Source organism: Podarcis erhardii (assembly GCF_964252035.2).
Source record: "Podarcis erhardii genome assembly, chromosome: Z".
Classification (NCBI taxonomy): Eukaryota; Metazoa; Chordata; class Lepidosauria; order Squamata; family Lacertidae; genus Podarcis; species Podarcis erhardii.
In genome coordinates this window covers 39,917,524-39,936,206 of record NC_138504.1, presented here as the reverse complement: position 1 = coordinate 39,936,206, position 18,683 = coordinate 39,917,524, and the positions used below count along the sequence as shown (strand labels likewise).

Below are 18,683 nucleotides of genomic sequence, written 5' to 3'. Positions count from 1 at the left end.
TGCCCTACAATCCTAACCCCTATTTTGCCTTCTACTGAAGACCAGAGTGGAAAGCGTAGATTTCTGCCCCCACCCCACCCCACCCCGCTGCCCCCAGAGCCCACAAGACATGAAAATGTTGACATCTGTCTATTCCCACCTATTGGCAGGGGCATACGGAGGGGGGCAGGGGGCGATCCGCCCTGGGTGCCACCCTGATGGGGGTGACAAGATGACATTCTGCCTCCCCCCAGCTGTAGAGCGGCCAAGGGTACGTGCGCAGTGTGCGTATGGGCTGCTGCGCATGCGCTGTCCGTACGGGCGCCGCACATGCACACTCTTTTCAGTCGCCACACATGCGCAGTTTGAGATCGCACTGGCCTATCTATTCTGAATGTATTCTGAATGTTCTTAAGTGATGCCAATAAAGGTTACTTGACTTAACTTGAAATGCACAGTCTGTATGGGCACCGCACAGGTGCTGCCAGGTGGTTAGCCCTTCCCCTCGGCGCCCTGCCTTTTGGTATACTTCTTAATAGGACAGGTAATGGGTAATATTCTACTCTACCAGGGATTGTCTCCAGATAGTGTTGGATCACAGTCTCATTGTCTCTGATATCATGGGTGTAGTAGACAGTAGTTTTTTTTGGGGGGGGAACGGACGAATTGGTTAGGGTGGGGTAGGACATTTGTTGGGGGGATGGAAATGACGTAATTGGTCAGTTAAGTATTTCTATTGTTTTACAAGGGGGGCAGCTGCCCCTTGCCCACTCCCCCCCCCAGCTATGCCCCTGCCTCAGTGCTTTTCCCCCTAAAAAATGTTTAGGGGTACTCTCATTTTCCTACTCATATTGAAACACTGCCCCTCAATGAGGCCAAACTTAGATTCACAAAACGTTTAAGGGTATGCATACCTTTGTGTACCCCCAGAAAAAAAGCACTGCCCTGCCTGATATTGTTATCACTATTATTATCTGGCCCTTCACCCTAAGTTCCCAGGGCAGGTTACAACAATTAGAGCACCATGTTCAAAACAGTTTTAAACAACTTGCAACCACAGAAATGAGGCGGGTCCTTAAAATATGCAACTCTTTTGTCAAAAGCCAGAATAAAAGGGTGCATCTTTAGCTGTGCTGGCAAAGGCTGGTGGAAGTTATATTACTCCAGGTACAGCAAGCTCCCTGTTGCAGAGGGCTGCCAACCTTTCTTTCCCTCACATAGCAACAATTCCTATAGTTCCCTGTGAAGAAGGACTGACAGTTAAACCACTCTGAGAAGAATCATAGCTCACTTTATTGGCCGAGGGAGCCGGCGTACAGCTTCCGGGTCATGTGCCCAGCATGACTAAGCCACTTCTGGCAAACCAGAGCAGTGCATGGAAACGCCGTTTACCTTCCCGCCGGAGCGGTACCTATTTATCTACTTGCACTTTGACATGCTTTCGAACTGCTAGGTTGGCAGGAGCAGGGACCGAGCAACGGGAGCTCACCCCGTCACGGGGATTTGAACCGCTGACCTTCTGATCAGCAAGCCCTAGGCTCTGTGGTTTAACCCGCAGCAAATAGGGCCCTACTAAAAAACTCTCAGCACCCTGAACATTTTGCAGCTCCCAGGATGCATTGGGGGAAGCCATGACTGTTGAAACTGACATGATACTGCTTTTAGATGTCCAGTGCAGATGAGAACTCAGTCTTGAAGCAGGGAATGTTTCTCTGCTTGGTTCACATCCACACCATACATTCATGTGTGTAGCTGGGGGGTGGCGACGGGGGGGGGGCAGCTGCTCCCCCTAAATAAATAAAAATTAATAAAAATACATAGCTAAGAGGTTTCCCCCCCAAAAGGCCTTGCCCCCGTAACAAAAATCCTGGCTATGCCCATGCATACATTTAAATGACTCATTCACCACTTTAACTGTCACAAAGTACCCTGGGAATTGTAGTTCGTTCATGGTAAAGGAAATTATAGCTTTGTGAGGTCAGCACCCTGGGGTGCTGGGAAGCCACGACTCACAGAGTTTTGCAAGAGTCCTTGAAATGTATTGCACAGGTACATAGCACGTTTTCTCTCCCCTCTAACAGCTGCTTGGCATTTTGTGTCAGTTGAGCACATGCAGTTCTCATAGGGTTATTTAAATCTCTCCCTCTTTAGGAGCCTGAAAAATCTTTGTTCTGTAAAACTTGGACTTCCTCCAAACCTCCTATTATTCCAGGGGCATGGCACTGTTTGCCAGGGGAGGTGCATGTGCATGCGCCCCAAGTGGGGGCAGAGTGTGCTCGTCCAGCCCTTGCCCCAGGTGTCACCGGTGGGTGCTTGAGCACTGGGTGGGGCACACAGGGCGCATGTTGGGTATCTCTGCGGTGTGCGCGCGTGCCTGGTTGACACCCCCTCCGATTGTGTGCCCGGGGCAATGGCCCGCCAGCCCCTCAATGCTAAACCACCATGTTATTTCCCTCTTTTGCATGAGTGGAGCTTTTTGGTTATGTAAGGACTAGCACACAGAGAATCAAGATCATATCAGTGTATATATAATATGTGAGCCTTACCTGAAACAAAATGTTGCAGCATGATTCCAGCTGCTTCATTCCACTATCACCACCCTAGTTTTCACACAGTACTCAGTTAGCATTTAGTTGTAAAGGAAGATGTCCTCATACGGGTTGTTTTGACATTTGGGCTTCCCTTATAATTTTCTTTGCTTGTGGACGACTTTAAATCTACCATTACCCCTTTCCCCCACCACTGATTTTCTCTCTCTCTCTTTCTCTCCCATCAAGGTTCATCACTGGCACATCTGAAGCGTGACCAATCTTGTCACCCTCAGTCGGACCCTAATTTATGAACTGGGCTGGTGGGGATGAGCTTGTGTCTTTAAGAAGTCAGCATTTCAGAAAGTTCCCCTCTTAAGAGACATCTCACCTCCTTGGGACTGAAAGGTTATCAGGAACGATAAATGGTTTCACCTTCGGCCTTTTTTTGACATTTGATGGATGAGATCAGCTTGATGGAAGCCTCTTTGCTCTAATTAGCTACACTCCACTCTAAATTGTTTTAACACCTTCCCTTTGCTCTGGATGAAGTTATGTTGGCATGCCCTAACCTGAAAATTCAGACTTGCCCCATCACCTGTAGCATCAGTTGACATATGATTTTCTTTTGCTCTCTGATTGATGGATAGTCCTCATGATACCAAGGCTTTGGGATAATGCTATGTTCATTATAAACTGTCCCCATGACATTGGACACATTGGAACCATGCATTTAAAGCACCAAGATACCACTGTAAACAGACATGACTTCTCCCAAAGAATTATGGGAGCTGTAGTTTGCTAAGGATGCTGAGAGTTGCTAGGAGACCCCGCTATTCTCAGGGAATTCTGGGAATTACTTTCCATCCAGGCCTCACATAAGCATGGAGCTGAATTATGTGAATTCCTGAGATAGTAAAAAGAAAAACAAAGCATTGTAGAGTTTAAGATTACAGGTGCAGTTCACATTTTTATTTTTATTTTTGGAATGCTCCCCATGTCTTCATTGTTTTTATTAAAAATTGTTTTCATTGTTGATCTTTGTTACTGTTAAATCCCTTTGAGCTGTTTCACAATATGTGGTTTATAAACTGAGTCAACAAATTAATAATCAATCAATCAATCAATCAATTGAAAAATCAGTTTTTCAGCAAGTATAGAGTCACAGAACATAGAGTTTTAGAGTTAGAAGGGGTCCCAAGGGTTATCTAGTCCAACCCCATGGAAAGCAGGAATTCTCAGCTAAAGCACCTGTGATAAGATGGCCATCCAGCCTCTGCTTAAAAACCTCTAAGGAAGGAAGGAGAGTCCACCACTTTCGGAGGGAGTCCATTCCACTGTCAAACAGCTCTTACTGTCAGAAAGTTCTTCCTGATATTTAACCAGAATCTCCTTTCTTATAACTTGAAGCTATTGATTTGGGTGCTACAGAGCAGGAGAAAACAAGCACGCTCCGTCTTCCATGGCACAGCCCTCTTTAAGATAGCTGAAGATAGCTATCATGTCTCCTCTCAGTCTCCTTTTCTCCAGGCTAAATATACCCAGCTCCTTCAGCTGTTCCTCATAAGGCTTGGTTTCCAGACCCTGGATCATCTTGGTTGCCTTCCTGTGCACACATTGTAACTTGTCAATGTGCTTCTTAAACTGCGGTGTTTAGAATTGGACACAGTACTCCAGGATAGTTTTCCACAGTTTCACAAGCAGAAACACTAGCATAGCAAGCTAGTGCAAAACCATTCTCTCAGATACTATAGAATTTTTAAATTTAATTGCAGGGAGTTGTGTGTGTGTGTGTGTGTGTGTGAATATGTGCTTTCAAAACTGTGACACCCCCATTGCAATTTCAAGTGGTACAATCCATGCTGTCACTGCTGAACTCTGCCACTCTGGATTCTACCACTTCTCTCTTTCTGGCAGGATTTCTTGGTGTGGGGGTGATCTTATTTTTGTACCCAGCACACAATTTATTATTATTATTATTTTACTGAGCATCGTCTGTTTGGAAGAAAAAAATCTGGCCCATCTCCCAGGTGGAATGTGTCTTTCTGAAATACAACCACCTCAGGAGAGAGAGAAAAAAATCTTAAATATGAATTACAATTCTTATATGAAAGACAGATGTGAACTGTTAAAAATGTTTATAATGTGGCTTAAGATTAAAAAAAAAACACCTATTAACGAAGGGAGCTTCGCTGATGGGGATTGTTTGGCATGAGGGATTAATTACAAGGCTTTCACCTCTCGAACTGTCGTCTTAAGCCAGTCAAGACCCAAAGCAGCTAAGCAGATAGAATTTGTTTGTGTATTTTAGAATGGTATAGGAGTCCATTCAAATGGGGGGCTGTGGAGGGAGGGAGAAGCTGTTTTATCCCACTGCTTTTCAATCAAAGGCCAAACTCTTTTCCAATTTTAATCCCATGGTAAAGAAATATCATCTTAAATAAGATCATCTGTCAATAAACACAATCAGGGTAACCACCCTGCCCCCCCCAACATGCATTCCTTAAGAACTCTAAATTTTAAGGGACAGATTGGATGTAATATACTTTTTAAAAACATGACGAGTAAGAGTACACACACACATATTCACATATATTTTTAACACACATATAAGCTTCTTTAATGGCACTTTAATCAACATACGGAAAATCTAGGTCTAAGCCCCAAGCGGCCTACAATACCAGTATCAGGAGGAGATAGCAAAGTTTATGAAAGTTATTGAATTATCATCAAAAGTGAGATAATGCTTAGTTATGAGAGAGGGAGAGCTATTCTTTTATTTATTTAAAATATTTATAGGTCCCCTTTCTGAGTGAAACTCACTCCAGGCCTGTTGAATGATATCAAATAAAAATGCAATCCAACAATAATAATCAAATCAAATACAAAAGCTCCCGTAGAGCTCAAAACATTAATAAAAGCCAGCTGAGAGTGGGTGATAAGTCAACTAAGGCATGCTCAACGTAGACCCATGGAAATCAATGGCATCAGTTCATGAGACATCCAGCCCAAAGGAACTCAATGGCAGCTTAGACAGAGAGTGAGTCACTCTTTGGATAGGCCGGTAAAAAAATTATGTGGGCCTTCAAAATCTTCCTGGAGACCTTGAAGTATAGTAAGAACATAAAGAGAGCTTGCTGAATCATGCCAATGGCCCATCTATTTCTACATACAGTAGTACCTTGGGTTACAGACGCTTCAGGTTACAGACTCTGCTAACCCAGAAATAGTACCTCGGGTTAAGAACTTTGCTTCAGGATGGGAACAGAAATTGTGCAGTGGTGGCAGTGGGAGGCCCCATTAGCTAAAGTGGTACCTCAGGTTAAGAACAGACCTCCAGAACGAATTAAGTTCTTAACCCGAGGTACCACTGTACTATTATCACAGTGGTCAGTTGGAGGTTATTATGGGATGCCTGCAAGAAGGAAACCCCTCCTGTGGATTCCAGAAACTGTGTAGGCAGAGCACCTGTTATGTACTGAGCTGAATCCTAGAACAATAGGATCCAGAATGCAGCAGTATGATTGGTCCGCAGGAGCCACCCAATCCAGCTCCAGGTGGGAATGAATCAGCTACCTGATTGGCCTGCAGAAGCAGCCAATCAGGCTTCTGGAGGAAGTGAATCCGCAACCTGATTGGCCTACAGGAGCAGCCTGGAATTAGCCAAATACACAGGGCCCATTGTGTAAATAATGTATATATAGCAGATGTTTTGGGGAAAGTTTCATTCATTGCTACTACGAGCTGAATAAAGAGCATGAAATTCACACTCGACTTGGAGTATATTTCAGCAACAGAGCTGTTTTTCAGCCAGAACTTGCCAGAACTCAGTTCCGGCACATCTCTGGTAGGTACCATTGCCATTATAAAAGAACAAGGAGGTGTTCATGGTGAGTTCCGGCACCTCTCCTTCTAGAAAAATAACACTGCAGAGCATAACTATTCTGGCTAGGAGCCATTGATAGTGCTCTCCTGCAGTAGCTTTATGGAGGTCTGAAGGTGGTGTTGAATGGTTACCATCAGCAGCTGGAATAGGTGAAGAAAGATCTCTCTCTTTTAGAATATTTATTGGTTTTAGAGTAAATGACATTGATAAAACTCAACAAAACTGTAGAGTGTTACATGCATGCACCAGTCACATATAATAAAGAAAAGTGAGCAGGGACGCTGTAAAATAACTTAATTGTTGAATGCATCGCCAAGTCTTCAACAATCTAGGACTTGGCCTCTCCAGAAGTAAATGGCTGGAGGTCTAACATCAATGACATTTCTGTTTACATAACTGATATATGCAGATCATAGCTTGTCAAAACGATCTTGCTTAGTTTGGCCTCTATTGCGTGAGATGCTTAGAAAAAGCCAGATCCTAAACTCTCCCTTGCCATCCTGTCAGAGATGGACCTTTGGGGCTTTCCAGTCAGTGATCTCTAAATAAACCACAGCAAACAGTGTGGTAGTTATATTCTAACCTATAAAGTGAAGGTCTTGCAACAGATGAGCAAGAGCAGGGTTTAGGTCCAATAATTGGGTCCAGTAATGATAGAAGCAACCTCGATAGCATTTTGCCAAAACCTAGAAAGCTTTTCACACTCCCACCATAAATATATGAGGGTCTCTCTCTTTTTGCAGACCCAACAGCATTGGGATGAACTCACAAAGGATATTCAAGAGAGGGAGTCAGGATAGTACAAATGTTGAACCAGAGATTACGCATTTTGAAGCCACTGGATGCATGAAAACTGACTCTCTTTTTTTAAGAAACAAAACATTGTCAAGGGCCATAAGTTTATTTAAAACTTTACTTACAGAACTTTCTTCAAAACAAAACAAAAAAACTCCCATCAAAGGTATATCAAAATAATTCCATAATACATATGCCAGTCCAAGGCATAGGCTCAGCAACTTACAAAATATGTAAGTTGAGGAACCCTGCCCTAGCAGCTCCTCCTTTCTGCAGGCCACAGCCCTCATTGGCCTGGCCTTGCCCCCTCCTTTAACATTTTTGCCTGGCTGGAGGACAGAGAAGGGTATATGTGAGTATGTGTAGAAACTATCCTAACACAAAGATTAAATGCATATTCATTGCTCCTCCCGCTATTGCCCTGGCATGTGGCCCCTGTAAGGTTGTCCAGAAGGGAATGTGGCCCTGGGGGTGAATTCTACCCCTTATTCTCAAAGCACTCCAAAGTGGCACTGGTTTATGCAGAATTTTGCATTTCTGGGTCTCCCTTGCCCCTCCCCACCCCACCAAGTCTCTGCTTCCAACAGGTAGACCAGGAAGAATACTATATATTTCCCCCTCAAATAACTGCCAACCTAAGGATCAACTTTGCTAGTTGAGGTTGAATTTCCAGGGGATTTATTTTTATTTTTAGTGCAGAAGGACCATGACAAACAAAGCTGCAAATGTGAAATAAATCCACCAGTTTTGTAAAATGTGGCTTGCTTCACACTTCGGTCAGTGGTTCAATTTCCTTTTGACTTAGAACTAAATCTATCAAAATTCAGCAGAGAAAGACGGGAACTGTGATGGTGTAAGTAAGTCATCAGCTGAAACGGGCGGTTTTTCAAATGCCATTTATGAAAAGATTTTTAAAAAAACTTTTATTATAACTAAATGCATTTGTTTAATTGTGATCTGAAACTACAAGGCAACTGGAACACAATCCACTGGGAGATTCTGAGCCCCTTCAGGCGACCTATTTCTGGAGCCTTCATCTAGGGTTCCTTCCACAAAGCTTATGGGGGTGTTAGAGTATATCCTGTCCTTTTTGAGCATTTATTCTGATTCATTTGCAGGGTTTTTAGATTATTTATTTATTTATTTATGCTAATATTTCTATACCACGAATTCACCCCTCTCTCTCTCTCTCTCTCTTTCTATCCCTCTCTCTCTCTCTCTTTCTATCCCCCCCCCTCTCTCTCTCTCTGTGTGTGTGTGTGTGGTTTACAACTGTTGTACATGAACATCATGCAATAAAAACCATTAAACAAGTTAAAATTAGAAACCAGGTAATTATTGAGGAAATACGTATTCTCCATTGCCTGCATTAGCCTGACAGACTAGAAAGGTTTCCAGCAGGTGTTAAAAAGTTGACACAAAAGGCACCTGCTGTATTTCTGTTGGCAGAGCCCTCCACAGGACTAAGCTGGTGACACGAAAGACTCTGTTTTGTGTTGATGTCAAATAAGCCCCACCAACTCAGTGGACAACAGCAGTCCTTCAGCAACTGAGCTGAGACATAAGGGTTTGGATGGTCCCTGGGGTTCAGGGCTTTGTAAATGAACAGAAGGTCCTTGAACCTGGCTCAGGAGTCGATGGGCAGCCAGTGCAGCTGTTTTCACGATGGTGTCCCATGGTCTCGGCCAGATGCCCCCTCCAGCAGTCTGGCTGCCGCCTTCTGCACCAGCTGGACCTTCCAAACCAGGCCCAAGGGCAGCCCCACATAGAGCCCCTTGCAGTAATCCAGCCTCAAGGTTACCAACTCATGGACTGCAGTGGTCAGGTTATTCCTGTCCGGGAATGGACGTAGCAGGCGAACCGCCCAAACTTGATCAAAGGCACTACTAGCCACAGAGGAGGACAATAGGAAGGGCAAATGATAACACATATTCATCCTGCATTCATCTGGATTTGCTTGCAGTAGATTGACATGTCTTACCATTCGTCATTTGTCAACTCACACTTTCCAGTGCATTTCCCCATCACTTTCCAAACAGCAGAAACTCACCTACCTGATCCACACATTCCCAAAAAATGCAAGAAAATGAAACACTGCTGTCCTCCAGAGTTCACACTTCTCTGAACATAGTAATATAGTCAAGTAATTTGTAACAGAATGCACTGACTAGGGTAAAATGTACACAGAAAGGCATACAGTGGTACCTCAGGTTACAGACGCTTCAGGTTACAGACTCCGCTAACCCAGAAATAGTGCCTTGGGTTAAGAACTTTGCTTCAGGATGAGATCAGAAATTGTGTGGTGGCAGTGTGGCAGCAGCGGGAGGCCCCATTAGCTAAAGTGGTACGCGGGTGGCGCTGTGGGTTAAACCACAGAGCCTAGGGCTTGCTGATCAGAAGGTCGGCGGTTCGAATCCCCGTGACGGGGTGAGCTCCCGTTGCTCGGTCCCTGCTCCTGCCAACCTAGCAGTTCGAAAGCACGCCAAAGTGCAAGTAGATAAATAGGTACCGCTCCAGCGGGAAGGTAAACGGCGTTTCCATGCACTGCTCTGGTTCACCAGAAGCGGCTTAGTCATGCTGGCTACATGACCCAGAAACTGTACGCCAGCTCCCTCGGCCAATAAAGCGAGATGAGCACCGCAATCCTAGAGTTGGTCATGACTGCACCTAATGGTGAGGGGTCCCTTTACCTTTACCTTTTACCTTAGGTTAAGAACAGTTTCAGGTTAAGAACGGACCTCTGGAACGAATTAAGTTCTTAACCTGAGGTACCACTGTATATCAGTGAAAATAACAGACCTAATAGCATTCTTCTAGCAGAAAATTACTCTGCAGAAATTTGTATTTTTAAAAGGAAGATTGTGTGCAAATTAGGATAAATTAGCATCATAGGAGCCAACTCGGGGCTGAGGTCCCTTTGCCCCCCCATAAAATATTTGAGGGGGCCAGTCCCTCCAAAAAGGTTGGTGGGCATTGCCATTCAAATGGTGTGCATGTGCTTTGTCTTGTGATCAATTATGTGGGGCAGGGCCATCGTTGCAGCCAGGATTATTATTTTTTAAGGGCAGGATTTTGTTAGAGGGGGCAAGACATTTGTTATGGGGGGCAGAACCAATGTGATTGATCAGTTAGCTGAATATTTCTATTGTTTTACTTGATCTGGGGCTGCAGTTGCCCCCCTTGGCTACGCCCATGGGCAGGGCTTACCAGCCCCACATATTTTATTCAAGTTGGCACCCCTGATTAGCATTAAAATGGTGATGAGTTTTCACGAGGACTTTTTCTTTTAAAAATTTCAAACTGATGTGGAAATGTGGAAGCCTGAAGAGTGGAAAAATGAGAAACCAAGAGAACCCAAAACTGACAGATCCCCACATCCTTAAGCTCATTCTTTCTAGTCCTGCCTCCTGGGCCAGCAGAAAACATGCATTTTCCCTCTTTGATGTGACAGCCCATCAGTTTTTTGAAGAGCCCTGTCTTGTTTCCCCTCAGTCTCATCTTCTTTCCCTGCCTCTCCCACAATCCTGAGAAGCACCACTGTTTTTCTTTGTAATCAAGCATTGTCCCCCCCCAAGTTCTTGGGCTGATTGTGTTCTCAGATTAGAGCACCGTATATTAAAAATGAAGAAGAAAGAAATGTTTTGGAATCCTTTGTCACTTCCAGGCAAGCGATTCACTGGGCATTCTTTCCGATTTCTTTGCAGGGAGGTTAGATAACACTGAGTCAAATCAAGTCTTATCATTCACCTTTCTGGTTTATTTGCCTATCACTTATTGCAAAGGGGGGGGGCAATCTTTTGGGGACACAGGTCTGTTGTACAGGACCTCCCAATCAACTGTAACTGTGCAACTTGGATTTCTCTGGCATGTTACTAAATCCCACCTGAAAGCAGAGATAATCTGGAGCTGCTCTTTAAAAACAGGGGCTGAATGCTGGCTGGCCCTTGAGAGTCTTCTCAGCCACACTCCTCGTGGTCTTGCTTTGCATCCTCCTTGAGTGTTTTTGCCTGGCTGGGTTGTGTCCTTGAACTCCAGGAATGCCTGGAAGATAAAGAGGAATGTGTGAGGTAATTTTATTTTTAAGGGGGGCAATTCAAGAATGAGTTATTAAGGGTGGACTTCCGGGTTGGCGCCATCGCCGAATGGCGGACTCCCTCCGAGCTCCGGAGGGAGCCTGCTCGGCAGGGGCTGGGTCCTACCGTGCCGGCGACGCGGGGACCCTCAAAAACCATGGGCGCTGAAACCCATGGACATGGTGACTCGGCTGGCACCTTTTGCGCCCCCCCGACCCGCGAAGGAGCCTTTTTAAAGGCTGCGGAACGGGTGACAGGGGAGGGGGGTGCTTTGAGTCCTCCGCTTCCCCTGACGAGCGAAGCCGCATGCCATTCGACGGAGAGCGCTGACTTCTTCTATTGAAAATTTGGACTTAAAAGAATAACCCGTGAGTAATTGGAACCTGGACTAAAAAGGGGGATAAATTTTTCAAAAAATTCGGAGCGAGCGGGGGAGGCGCAAAAAGGAAGTCAGCCCCCCCGTCGTAGAGGAGTTAAAGTAAAGGATTTGACAACTAAGATCGAGCGCAACCCTATTTTGACAAGGTTATTAACTTCGCGATGGAAAATTATAAGACTGAGCTGGAGGAGAAAAGTGGAATTGAATTAAAAAGTAACCCCCCCCCCCGGAATCCTGGGAGCGATTTGTGAGAGCGCCGGGAGAAGAGAAAGAGAGGTTTTGACAGCTGTCAAAGAGCTGTCAAAGCGGAAGAACAAAAATGAGTACTTTGTTACGAGGACTTTGCCGGTTACATTTGTTATAAATTGGATACAAATTGCTTAAAACAAGGAATAACAAGTTATTTTGACTGGTGGGCGTGATCTAGAAGGGAACTGAGTTATTGCAATCCACCTAGAGGAGCTGAGGGATATTACAAGTATTGTTGGCTTGGAACTTGAATAGAACTTTTTATCTCCTGGGAAACTGCAGGAATGGAACACTATTTTGTCTACAGAGGTCAACACACTAAAGGAGACAATAGATTTATCTATTGAAGAATGGAAGGGACTTGGCATAATGTTTTGTTCCTGAATAACAGAGCCTCTGCAGAGGAATTAGCAGCTTTTGGAATTAGAACATTTGTGCAGGAGAGCAGGAAAAAAAAAAAAAAGGAGGAGAGGGATTAACAAGAACAACAAGAACAACAAGAATTGGATAAAGTTGGAAGTGGGAACATTTGGGACATCCAGATTTGAAAAGTCTAAGAAATAAAATTGGAGTTTTTACTCCTAAATATAAAAATCTGGATGGAAGAAATGGGCCTTTTTGAGATAGACTCCTTCCAAGATTGGACATTTGAAATTAAAGATGACTGGTAAAGGACTATGGCCTAGATAGATGTGGGAGCTCCAGGAAGACATCAGACGTTGATGAACATTGGGAACGCAACCGGGAAATTTGGAATCCAAAGGGTGTAAAATTATATTTGATTATCTTAATTATATTTTTACAATTTTATTTTAATTAATTATATTTGATTATTTTAATCTGTATTGTATATTAAAGGAGGGAACGCGCGGAAGGGAACAGGTCGATTTTAGGGGATGGGAAAATATTTTTAAAACTGGGCTAATGATAATAAGTTCAAAATCTGGGATAAGAATTTGCTGAATTCATTTGTAAGAATTGGAATACAAGAGGGGGAGGGGAGGGGAAGTCCTGGAAAGATGCTATTGAAAATAAGATTTTAAATTGGGATGTTTTGTTTTTTTTGTTTTTTTTGTAATTGGAAATTTCTAATAAATATTATTAAAAAAAAAAAGAATGAGTTATTAAGAGTGAATGGCCTTTTAGGCTTCCTCCATGTGAATAGGAGTTCACTTTTTGAATAATAATAATATTTTATTTATATCCCGCCCTCCCCAGTTGAAGCCGGGCTCAGAGCAGCTAACAACAATAAAAATAACACAGCATTCTAAAATCAATTCATTTAAAAATCAATTCAAAATCAAATTATTCATGGCAACCATTGGGCTAGAGTTCTGTGAGGATTACCAAAGGAGGGGGTCAGACTGTGCCTTGGCCAAAGGCCAGGCAGAACAGCTCTGTCTTGCAGGCCCTAGATGTCAAGTCCTGCAGGGCCCTAGTCTCTTGTGACACAGCGTTCCACCAAGTCAGGGCCACACCTGAAAATCCCTGGCTCTGGTTGAGGCCAGCCTAACCTCCCTGTGGCCCGGGACCTCCAAGATGCTTTTGTTTCCGCAGGGCCTGCAAGACAGAGTTGTTCCACCAGGCCTTTGGTCAGGGCGCAGCCTGACTCCCTCCTCTGGCAACCTGCACAGAATATTGCTTAATTGGTTGCCACTAATTTAATTTGATTTTAATTTAATTTTTATAATGAATATTTTGAATGTGTGATTATTTGATTATTTGATTATTGTTAGCCGCCCTGAGCCCGGCTTCGGCTGGGGAGGGCGGGATATAAATAAAATTTATTATTATTATTATTATTGTTTGAAGACCGTAAGGTCCTCTGTGGGACATACCAGAAGAGGCGGTCCTGTAGGTAAGAATAAGAATTTTATGTCACGGGGGGTGGGGTGCGGGGTTTAGAGATGCTTAGGTGGGGCATGGTCAAAAAAAAAGGTTGGGAACCACTGATCTAAACTGAGGTTAACTGCTTTATTGTAGCAGCCTTGGCTGGTGCCCACTGAGATTGGGGGAGCGGAATGCAGGGAGCCCCAACAGTACGTGGGGCTCAATCCAGTGACAGGCAGAACCAACTAACTTTCATTCTGTCGCCATCCTCTGCTGGAAGTGCTGAAATGCAACTCTGGTTGCCCGGGGGGGGGGGCTGGTGGGTCTACATGGGAGAAGAACCTCCTAGACTGCCCTTTAACCTGTGCTGACCTTCCTCCTGGTGTTGGGACTGATTCTTGTTTTCCCTAAAAGAGGTACAATTCCCAGAACTCTTAACAAACCACAGTTCCCAGGATTCCTTGCTGGAAGTAACATGCTTTAAATGTGCATTGGATTTGCTTTAAACATACCGAGTCACATTACTCCAACCCCACCCACAATTTGTCAAGCAACTCTGCAAACTGGTAATGAGCATGAAATTACAGTGATACCTCGGGTTAAGTACTTAATTCATTCCGGAGGTCCATTCTTAACCTGAAACTGTTCTTAACCTGAAGCACCACTTTAGCTAATGGGGCCTCCCGCCGCCACACGATTTCTGTTCTCATCCTGAAGCAAAGTTCTTCACCCGAGGTACTATTTCTGGGTTAGCGGAGTCTGTAACCTGAAGCATCTGTAACCTGAAGCGTATGTAAGCCGAGGTACCACTGTACTGCAGCCAACCAGAACCCTGCCTCCCCCTATATTCCACCCCTCCTCAACCAGAGTAAGCCCATCCTGTCTTCCAGGAGTGAACTCCTGCTATTAAAAGCCATGTTCATTGCTATTGCTTAAAGAAATACTGTAAACAGCTACAAAGACTCCTTCCTTGGGGACCAAATGAATCCCTGCCACTTAAGATCACATTTATTTATTTATTTATTTTAAAGGCAGACCTTGTGTCGTTTATCGCTCCCCAGAGGGACACACACACACATGCACACACACCTTCCTCAACATCCCGACTGCTAGAAGTCAACCTGGGAATAGGACTTGTGAATTGCTGGTGATTTACTCACTTTCAAATATTCTCCTTAATGGCTTTCTCCTTCGCCCCATTTTCTTGTTCTGTTTTTTAAATTATTCATATTTGTACAATCTCAGCACCCCATTAAGGCAGGGACTTGCGTTTACCCAGGATGGGAATTATTGGAGACAGAGTGGACGCAGCAATTCTTAATCATTTGTTTAATTGTTGGGAGGCGAAGGGTATGTTTGTGCTAAAGATGAACTGATGTTTTCTATCATTTCCAGACAATGTTGCCTATGCACCAGGGGCAGCTGTAGGATGCCTTCCCATTCACAATTATTTATCCAGGCTCTTCCCCTGAATTTCATGCTTTCCTCTTAACTCCTTTGGGTGGTCAAATAATTTTCACAGGGCCCTATTCTGCATAGAACAAGTACTGTATTGAAAGGTAGGATTTTCAAGGCAGATGTCCAGGGCCCCATTCAGTTGAATGGACAGGAGGACCAATAGAAGCAGCAAAGACATTTGGGGAGGGGGGACCCTTTGCATTGTGAAGCAAGTCGAAGTAACCACCATCTAACAGAGGGAAGAGGCTGAGCAACCCACGACTCCACAAATGTTAATAGATGACGGTCCCCATCCTCCCTCATCATTGGTCATGCTGTCTGGGGCTGATGGGAATTGCCATTCAAGAACATATGGACAACCATGGGTTCCACAGCCACATCCTATATCTAGGGGAAGAGGAGCAGCCAAAGAACTCTTTGCTTGTCCAGTGCAAACTTAGGCCATATTCATGCTATGCATTTAAAGCAATAGGACACTGCTTTAAACACTCATGGCTTCACCCAAAGAATTTTGGGGCCCAGATTTATTTAAGGGTGCTCAGAGTTGTCAGTAGGTCCCTATTCTGATCACAGAGCTACAATTCCCAGAGTTCCCTATGAAGAGGGATTAACTGTTAAACCACTTTGGGAAGTGTAGCTCTGTGAGCACAGTAAGGGGTCTCCTAACAACTTCCCATCCCAAAATGGTATAAACGAGCATTAAATGCATGGTGTTAATGTCACCAAAGTTCACATTGGAAGGTAACACTACCAGATCCACATTTTCCGAAACAATACACAAACTGAAATGCAAGCTGTCCTTCCAAATCATACGTTGGCCACAGGTTCAATCCTTGTAAGGGACTGAATAAGATTGCATATTCCTGCATTGCAGGGGGTTGGACTAAATGATCCTCAGGATCCATTCCAGCTTTATGATTCTGTGATTCTAAGGTCTCAGAATTTTGGAATGCAATTCTCCAGCCAAGTAACAGGTACAAAAATACATATACTTGGGTAAAGTGTGGATTAACAAATGCATATGTGAGTAAAGATAACATACATAAATGCATCATATTCAGGGAAATGGCTTTGGGGGAAAATGGGCATTTTAAGCAAAATGTTTACTCGAAGCAATTTGTGCTAAAATACTGACAAATTTTCACGAGGATTTTAAATTAATGGCGATGAGCGTCATCGTAATTTGCTACAGAAATGCAGAGAACTTGTTGGAAAAATTAGAAGTCGAGAGCGCCAGAATTGACTGGTCCAGCCACTGCTACTGGAACTGAACCCTTTTGTACCCCCTTCCCCCACTAAGCCCAGTGAAATCTCTCTTTTCTCCAATCATTTGACCCAGCTTACAGAAAATGCAGCTATTAAGAGGCCAGTTTTTGCTCCCTCTCCTTCACACAGCTGTTTGTTTTCCTTGGGGGCTTGGATTAACATTGGTCTTGACTTCTCCCCTCTTATTATTCAAAGGGTGAAACAATATTTTCTTTTGCTTGGGAAAAGGACAAGGTTCAAGGAAAGCACTTAACCCTCCTCTGCTAATCTCCCCTTCCCTGGTGCTGCTTCCCCCTTCTGTACACTTTAGCTCAGACGTTCCCAAACCCAGTGGCTGAATCATGCCCCCCACTAACATAAAAATTGGGGGGGGATGCATCCAGAAATAATTTCAAATTGAGCGGGCAAAAGAGTAAGAACGAGATTCCCTCTCCTGCATCTTGGCATGCCACTGTTCTGGGGATGCCTCCCAATCTGACTCGTGCAGAGATGTAATGGGCAACCTCTTCTGAGGGCTCTTCCATTAGTGAGCATTCACTCTGATTTGTTTGCAGGGAGACTATAAGAAAAGTCTTGCAAGATCAGGCCAGTGAGCCACCTAGTCCAGCATCCTGTTCTCACAGTTGTCAACCAGGTGCCCTAATGGGTAAACTTCAAGCAGAAACTGAGCACAAGAGTGCTCTCCCATCCTGTGGTTTCCAGCAACTGGTGTTCAGAAATATTGCTGTATCCAACGCTGGAGATATAACACAGCCATCAGGATTAGTAGTCATTGATAGCCTTATCCCCCCATGGGGGGGGGACCCCTGACCATTAGGTCCAGTCATGACCAACTCTGGGGTTGCGGCACTCATCTCGCACTATAGGCCGAGGGAGCCGGCGTACAGCTTCCGGGTCATGTGGCCAGCATGACTAAGCCGCTTCTGGCGAACCAGAGCAGCGCACGGAAACACCATTTACCTTCCTGCTGGAGTGGTACCTATTTATCTACTCGCACTCTGACGCGCTTTCGAACTGCTAGGTTGGCAGGAGCAGGGACTGAGCAACAGGAGCTCACCCCGTCGTGGGGATTCGAACCGCCGACCTTCCGATCGGCAAGTCCTAGGCTCAGTGGTTTAGACCACAGTGCCACCCGCGTCCCTTTATCCCCCATTAGATGACATTAAATAATGAATGTCCACTCTGATTTGTTGCGAGGAGATCAGGTGATGTTACATCAAGGTAAGTGTAGTCCCACACGTTCTCCTGCATTTCACTTACCACAAAAGGTCCAGTCTTTGAGGGAAGTGGGTTTGATGTGTAAGAACCCAAAACAATAATTAAACAATCTGAATTTGCCAGAATGGGATTGTGAATCCCAACCTCCAAAATAGTATGGGGGTATTTGAGATGTGAACTTATGCTCTGCTGATTAAGAGTAGCAGAATGGGTGGTTGAAGGATTATAGCTCAGGTGTAGAATTTGGCATGCAGAAGATCCCGGGTTCAATCCCTGGCATCTCCAGGTAAGGCTGGGAGATATCACCTTGAGAGCTGCCGCCGATCCCTGTAGATATTACTGAGTTGGACGGACCAATAATCTGACTCAGTATAAGGGATTTTTTTGTGGGGCAGCACCATAGCTCTGTGGTATGGCATCTGTCTTCCATGCAGAAGGCCCCAGGTTCAATCCCCAGCATTTACAGGTAGGGTTGGGAAAGAAGAGCCACTATCAGTCAGCGTGGACAGTGCTGAGCTAGATGGAGCAATTGACTCAGTACCGTGGTACCTCTACGGTTCGTTCTGGAGGTCTGTTCTTAACCTGAAACTGTGGTGTAGTGGTTAAGAGCAGTAGACTCGTAATCTGGTGAACTGGGTTCGATTCCCTGTTCCTCCACATGCAGCTGCTGGGCGACCTTGGGCCAGTCACACTTCTGTGAAGTCTCTCAGCCCCACTCACCTCACAGAGTGTTTGTTGGGGGGGAGGAAGGGAAAGGAGAATGTTAGCCGCTTTGAGACTCCTTCGGGTAGTGATAAAGTGGGATATCAAATCCAAACTCCTCCTCCTCCTCCTCCTTTTCTTCTTCTTAACTAGAGGCGTGCTTTCGCTAATGGGGCCTCTTGCTGCTGCTGCGCCGCCACCGGCACATGATTTCCGTTCTCATCCTGGGGCAAAGTTCTCATCTCGAGGTAAATCTTCCAGGTTAGCAGAGTTTGTAACTTGAAGCGTTTGTAACCTGAGACATTTGTAACTCGAGATAC

The 18,683-nt window shown here is 44.7% G+C and overlaps 1 protein-coding gene across 7 annotated transcripts in view; it reads left to right on the top strand.

Moving 5' to 3' along the window:
- LOC309333838 (uncharacterized protein) overlaps positions 1-3,543 on the top strand; it is a 38,212-nt gene extending 34,669 nt beyond the window's left edge. For all 7 annotated transcript variants that reach the window (XR_014152695.1, XR_014152696.1, XR_014152697.1 and 4 more), the window contains one exon: positions 2,757-3,543. Coding sequence is in view for 1 of the 7 variants with exons in the window: in XM_081847811.1 (XP_081703937.1) it covers positions 2,757-2,784 (28 nt within the window). In the remaining 6 variants the exon portion in view is untranslated. The remainder of the gene's footprint in view (positions 1-2,756) is intronic.
- Positions 3,544-18,683: the final 15,140 nt, after the last annotated feature.